Source organism: Cavia porcellus, unplaced genomic scaffold (assembly GCF_034190915.1).
Source record: "Cavia porcellus strain 051 isolate PalLab524CR breed Dunkin Hartley unplaced genomic scaffold, mCavPor4.1 scaffold_2, whole genome shotgun sequence".
Classification (NCBI taxonomy): domain Eukaryota; kingdom Metazoa; phylum Chordata; class Mammalia; order Rodentia; family Caviidae; genus Cavia; species Cavia porcellus.
The window spans coordinates 35,470,833-35,478,101 of NW_026947485.1; the positions used below are offsets into that span (position 1 = coordinate 35,470,833).

Below are 7,269 nucleotides of genomic sequence, written 5' to 3' on the forward strand. Positions count from 1 at the left end.
TCTTCAAGTGCTTGGTACCTACCAGACACAGTTGGGCTCTGGGTTCTAAAAAAATCATCAGAGTCTTGTGTGGCGGTGCACACCTGTATCCCCAGAACTCTGAGATGCTGAGGCAGAAAGACGGCAAGTTCAAGACCAGCTTGTAACTAAACGGGAGTCTGTCTCAAAATGTAAAAAATTAAACAGTGCTGGGGTTGTGGCACAGTGCAAAAGCCCTGCTTTTAAATGGAAGAGGTTGGGGAATTATCAGTTTAGTCAAGAAGCCCTCCAACAAATCAAACTAAAGTTTAGCACTAGGTGGGGGAAAAAGAGGCAAAGGGAAGGGTGTCTGTTTCACGAAAAATATTCCAGCTTAAATTCAAATATAAACAAGTAAAAACGTGTCATAATACTTTTTATTCAGGTTGTTTATGGTCATTTCCTGTATAATCCTTATCGGTGCTGTTTGTTTCACTAAAAAAAAAATCTAAAAGGTCCACCACTCCAAATCTCATGCGACTATTTTCAGGTGCAAAAAATGGGCAGAGAGGATAAATCGAAATTTGTCGTTTTTAAGGAAGAGATCTGGATAGTAAGGCAGGAAAGAATAGAACGAAAATCAAAAGACAGATATGTGCCTTCTACCAGCTCACTGCAAATTCTTGTATTTGAGGCTGCAACCGTTCACAGGTGGTGCAAAATGCTCAGAGTTGGACAAAATGCAACTCGTGATAGGTGACTCTAGGCTCCTGAGCCCAACATATAGAAGTTCATGACACAAGACCCTTTCTCAGTGAGCGCCACTACAGGTAATTAATCCGTTAGTGCTTTATGAATGAACGAATACCTGGCTTCTACCTGGCTTCCTCTACCAAAACCCAAGAGCAGTGTTTTCAGGGCCTAAAGACCCTAAAGAAAGCTGTCGGGCAGGGCTCCTCCCGCTAAACCCAAATCCAGAGGGAAAAGTGGGGGGCGGTAATTGCTGAGGCTGAAAGAAGGCAAACTGCTGAAGCTCCGGGGAGGGGCTGCAGGGAGGCATGGAGAAAAGGGAAGGGTCAGCAGAATCGAACCCGGCTAATCCCTCTGCCTTCCAAAGCGAAGGTCGAGCCGCTGCCCACTGTCCCCGACCCTGCTCCTGCCTCCCTCACCTGATCACAGAGATGAGCAGCCCCGAGGGGTCTTTGCTTTTGTTGACTGTGCTTCTGTATTTCCCACCAGCTGCTTCTGCCGCCATCTTGGCACGGAGGAGCGAGCCGGCGGGTTTGACAGAACCAGGGCGAACGTCAACTCCGTTTTTGACCACGCCTGAGTTTGCACCAATGAGAAAAGACAATTCAGAGGCACGGAAGTAGAACGTCCAGTCACTGGAGTGAGAAGGCGGGACAAAGGGAAAAAGTCTTGATGCCGCGGCGTACGGGTTCGCTCTAAGCGCTATGGGAATCGTAGTTCCGCCTTCGGGGCGCCCAGGGGGACACAAAACTGAACCAGTGAGGAGGACTTGAACAAGTCTCTGATGAGGTTGTTCGTTTAACCTTGGGCATTTTTCAGTTTGCTTGCTTTTAGAATTTTTTTTCCCGATACTGGGAATTTAATGCAATTTTTAATTAAATTTACCTGATGATGATAAAATATATATGTGAGGAAATGTATTCAAATGGAACAGGTTCTTATGTTTGGGGCCTGCCTGCAAAGTTTTCTCACCTTAAATATAAATGATTTTTAACTGGATGTGGTGGCACATGCCTTTAATACATTCTGGAAAACTGAGGCTGAAAGGTCGCAAATTCAAGCCCACCCCGGGCAACTTGGTGGCTTAGTGAGACTGTCTCAAAAGTTAGTAACTGGTGGAAAGTACCAGAGGAAAAGGTGATTTTTTTTTTCTTTAAAGAGAAAAAAAACAAAACAGAAAAAGGGTAGTATATTACAGAATTAAAAAAAAAAAAAAACCACTAAGAAATCGCTAGTTGATAAATTACGTACTCTCATCTTAGTTATTCAAGTTACAAAATTAAAGCATACAAAGTGGATATTCAAACAGTAAGACTGCAAACAGTGCTACTTTAAAAAATCCAAAAAAATGTGAAAATTAATTTAAATAAATACTTTTCTTTCATTGGTGTTTTCTGAAAGTAAATGTTTCTACATTTGTTGTCTGTGTGAATTGAATTCTTCCCAATGTACTTGTATTTCCAAATAATCTGACAAAACGTAATTACAGAAACACGCAAATGAATATTGATAAAAATGCGCAATCAAAAAAAAAAAAAAATGTCCGGATTGCAGATTCCCCTTCTTTCCAAGTTAAATAAAATGCAGGTAGTAATAATGCAAGTGTGCTTTACTAGCAGTTTTGCGATGTTTGTATTTCCTGCATTCACACTATTGGTCATTAAGTTAGTTCATGGAAAATGAGTAGATGGAGGAACAGGTATATTGAGAAAGAAAAGGGAGGTGATTTTGTCAGTAGCTGTAAAGACTGAAGAACTTCAAAGATGAAAATAAAGCAGACATTTTGGAATTGGGAAAGAGCAAGCTTTCAATAAGTGGATATCAAGCTGGTAAATAGTTCACACTGACTTTTTTAAGATTAGTGAGAAGTTAAGTATATGGTAACGTGAAGGCCCTTGGCACAGCCACTCCAGCCGACAGAACTTCTTCGTTCCTAAAGAAATAGAGATACAGTTAAAATATTGAAATTTTTTAAACAAAAGAGGATTGAATAAATTATCCAAAGTTCATGTGAGAAAATGACATAGTCACTGAAAATCACATTTTAATGATTATTGACAAAAAAAACCTTTTCACAGGGTAAGTACAAAAAGCAGACTTTAAATAATTAGAAAAGTAGATGGGTTTAGTGTCTAGGAATGCAGGTATTTGAGGGGAAAGTATGTTACCATCTCAACGGATGCAGAAAATAATCTTTTATCCAGGTCAACCAGGCTTTCATAATCAAAACACTCAGAAACCTACAACTAGAACGTAATAAAGGGAATTTTTTTTTTAATTTAAGAGGAAAAAGAGAAAAACACAAAACAAACCAAAGCGGTGTAAGGGTACATGTAATACAGAACTACAAAAAAAAAAAAAAAAAAAAAAAAACATAACAGTAAGAAATCACCTGTTAGTAGATTACATATTATCATCTTGAAAATAGTTCCTCAAATCACAGTATCAAAGAATACAAGGTGGACATTCAAACAGGGAGAGTGCAAACAGCTGTGTTCAGTGATCCAAAAACATTGATATAGTCAGCTATTTAACACCCCTAAACACACTTGCTGTTATATCCGTTAGAGCTCTTTTTCTTTTTTTTTTCCCTCTCTTTTTTACAACAAAATTTACACATTTTGGATTTTATTGCTCCTTAGTGCTTATTACTTTTTTTTTGGGGGGGGGGGGGAAGAATACAGTCAAATTTGGCAAAACAAAGCTGTCAGTCAATACCAAGGATAGACATAGCACATGGTGTAGAACAGAGTACAAGTTTATGAACAATGGTTATCAACGTTGTCCCTTGTTTCCTTAAAAAGAATTGTCTATCTCATTAGATATTATAAAGTTGGACAAAACAGTAGAGAACAAGACCAATGAAACTTAGGCATTGTAAACATTACAGGACTTCCAAAGAAGACAATAGTCAAACCAGAATGGGTATCTTAGTGAATCTTATTGTCTTCAAAGTAGTTGCCTATGTCTTCAAACTTGATACTATCATATAGAATGGAACAGAGTCTAATCAGTCAAAACAAGATCGTGGGAGTACTACAGGACTTCAAAACAAGTTAATAGGAAATCAAAAAGAGTTACTATTTATATATCCTAATTTTTTGAATTTTTTCTTTAATTAAGACAAACATAAGAAATGACTAAATAATTTTTTTTAAAACAATAAGGGGGAGATTGAGATAAAACAGGACATAACAATATAACAATAGAGGTCACAGCATGACTGTTTCAACAACCTAGTACTTCACCACCATATAACCCGACTTAATAGTAGTTACCATAGTGTCTTTTTCCTTGAAATATTTGGATAAAACTTCATATACTCTAGCTTCAAATATTTTCAAATCAAGAAGCCCAGAATAAAGCCTTTCTAATTAATGAGTGAAAACTTTATAAGGCTTCAAGGCCACCTAATGGGGAATCATGATTACCACATATTTTTATATATTTGAATCATTACTTACATTAGGGAAACTATTCGGTATTCACACATGCGAGATTGATTTATTTCACTTATGAGTATGGTCTCAAGCTGCGCCCATTTATTGATAAATATCTCAATGTGATCCTTCTTTATAGCTGAATAATACTCCATTGTATAGAAATACCACAACTTTTTTATCCATTCCTCAGTTGATGGACACTTGGGTTGTTTCCAAGATCTGGCGATTACAAATTGTGCTGCTATAAACATAGGTGCACATATATCACTGTGGTATGATGCTTTCAGTTCTTCTGGGAATATGCCTAGAAGTGGAATAGCTGGAATAAATGGGATTTCCAGTCCCAACTTTTTGAGAAATCTCCAGACAGATCTCCACAAAGGCTGTACCAGTCTACACTCCCACCAGCAGTGCAGGAGAGTTCCTTTTTCCCCACAGCCTCTCCAGCATTTGTTGTTGGTTTTCTTGATCCTGGCCATTCTTTCAGGAGTGAGATGGTATCTCAGTGTGGTTTTAATTTGCATTTCTCTAATGACCAATGATGATGAGCATTTTTTCATGTATTTATTTGCCATTTGCATTTCTTCATCTGAGAATTGCGTATTCATCTCAGATGCCCATTTTTGGATTGGATCTTTGAATTTTGGAGGTCTGAGTTTCTTTAATTCTTTATATGTTTTAGACAAGAGTCCCTTGTCTGAGAGAGAGTTCACTAAAATCTTTTCCCAGTTTGTGGGTTTTCTTTTCACTATGCTGGAGATTTCTTTTGACATGCAGAAACTTTTGAATAAGAAGTGGTCCCAGTTATTGATTCTGGGAAGTATTTCCCGTGCGGTTTGAGTCCTGTTCATGAATTTTTACCTACTCCTATGTCTCCAAGGTTTCTACCTAATTTGTCTTCCAATAGATTTAGTGTTTCTGTTTTAATATTCAGATCTTTGACCCATTTAGATTTTAATTTAGTACATGGTGATAGACATGGGTCTAGCTTTAGTTTTCGGCAAATGGAGAGCCAGTTTTTCCAGCACCATTTATTAAAGAGACTGTCGTTCTTCCAGTGAACCTGCTTGGCTCCTTTATCAAAGATAAGGTGGTTGAGTGTGTTCGTAGTTGTGGTTGTATCTTCTAATCTATTTCACTGATCTTCGGCTCTGTTTTGATTCCAATCCCATGTTGATTTTACTACTGTTGCTTTGTAGTGTAAGTTCAAGTCAGGGATTGTGATGCCTCCTGCTTTGTCTTTGCTGCTTAGAATTGCCTTTGCGATTCTAGGTCTCTTCTGCTTCCAGATGAAATTTAGGAGTGATTTCTCTAGATCTATAAGGTATGTTGATGGTATTTCTATTGGGATTGCATTGAATCTGTATAACAGTTTTGGGAGAATGGCCATTTTCACATTGTTTGTTCTTCCTATCCATGAGCAAGGGATGTCTTTCCATTTTCTGAGATCATCTTCAATTTCCTTTTTCAGTGTATTATAATTTTCACTGTATAAGTCTTTCACTTCTTTCATAAGAGTAATTCCTAAATATTTCATTTTTTTGCTTGCTAATGTGAATAGTCCAGTTTCTCTTATTTCCCTCTCTGTAATTTTGTTGTTCGTATATAGGAATGCTATTGATTTCTGAGTATTGATTTTGTATCCAGCCACATTACTGAATTTATTTATTGTATCTAAGAGTATTTCAATGGAGTTTAGGGGGTCTTCTATGTAGAGTATCATGTCATCTGCAAACAATGATAATTTAACTTCTTCTTTTCCTATCTTTACCCCTTTTATTTCTCTTTCTTGCCTAATTGCTCTGGCTAGTACTTCCCGTACTATATTAAATAGGAGTGGTGATAAAGGATATCCTTGTCTTGTGCCCGATTTTAAAGTAAATTTTTGGCCATTTAGTATGATGCTGGCTGTTGGTTTGTCATAAATGGCCTTTATTATATTGAGGTAAAGACCATTTATTCCAATTTTCTGTAAAGTTCTTATCATGAATAAGTGTTGGACCTTATCGAAGGCTTTTTCTGCATCTATAGAAATGATCATGTGATTCTTATTTTTGGCTTTATTGATATGGTGGATTACATTTATTGATTTGCGTATGTTGAACCATCCTTGCATTCCTGGGATGAATCCCACTTGGTCATGGTGTATAATCTTCTTGATGATTTTCTGGATCCTATTTGCCAATATTTTATTGAGGATTTTTGCATCTGTGTTCATTAGGGAGATCGGTCTATAGTTCTCTTTTATAGTTGGGTCTTTCTCAGGTTTTGGTACTAGAGTAATTGCTTCCAGGAATGACTTAGGAAGGATTGCTTCCCTTTCAATTTCATTGAATAGTTTGAGGAGTGTTGGCATTAGGTCTTCTTTATATTTCTTGTAGAATTCTGCAGTGAATCCATCTGGGCCTGGGCTCTTCTTGGTGGGTAAGGACTTAATTACATTTTCAATTTCATTAGCAGATTGGGTTATTCAACAGTTTTATATCCTCTTGATCTAGCTTTGGTACTTCATATGCTTCTAAGAATCTGTCTATTTCTTCTGTGTTATCAAACTTTTGAGAGTAGAGGTTTTCGAAATAGGTGTTGATGATCCTCTATATTTCTATTGGGTCTGTAGTGATTTCTCCTTTTTCATTTCTTATTGCATGAATTTGAGCTTTTTCTTCCCTTTTTTAAATAAGGTTGGCTAGGGGCTTATCGATTTTATTTATTCTTTCAAAGAACCAACTCTTTGATTCGTTGATTCTTTGGATTGTTTTCTTAGTCTCTATTGCATTGATTTCTGCTCTGATTTTTATAATTTCCTCTCTTCTTTTGGCTTTGGGCTTGACTTGCTCTTCTTTTTCTAGCTGTTTGAGGTGTAGCATCAAGTTATTTATTTGTATCCGTTCTGTTTTCCTGATGTGGGAACTCAGTGCAATAAATTTTCCTCTCAGAACGGCTTTCATTTCATCCCACGGATTCCAGTAAGTTGTATCTGCATTTTCATTTTCTTTTAGGTATTGTTTAATTTCTTCTTTAATTTCATCTGTGACCCACTGATTACTCAAGAGTGTGTTATTTAGTTTCCATGTGTTTGCGGAATTTTTGCAGTATCTTTTGTCATTAATTTCTAATT

At 36.9% G+C, this 7,269-nt stretch overlaps 1 protein-coding gene across 2 annotated transcripts in view; it reads right to left on the reverse strand.

Annotated features, from left to right (window-relative positions):
- Exoc4 (exocyst complex component 4) overlaps positions 1 to 1,279 on the reverse strand; it is a 722,212-nt gene extending 720,933 nt beyond the window's left edge. For both annotated transcript variants that reach the window (XR_010044694.1, XM_003467878.5), the window contains exon 1: positions 1,128 to 1,279. Coding sequence is in view for 1 of the 2 variants with exons in the window: in XM_003467878.5 (XP_003467926.2) it covers positions 1,128 to 1,213 (86 nt within the window). In the remaining variant the exon portion in view is untranslated. The remainder of the gene's footprint in view (positions 1 to 1,127) is intronic.
- Positions 1,280 to 7,269: the final 5,990 nt, after the last annotated feature.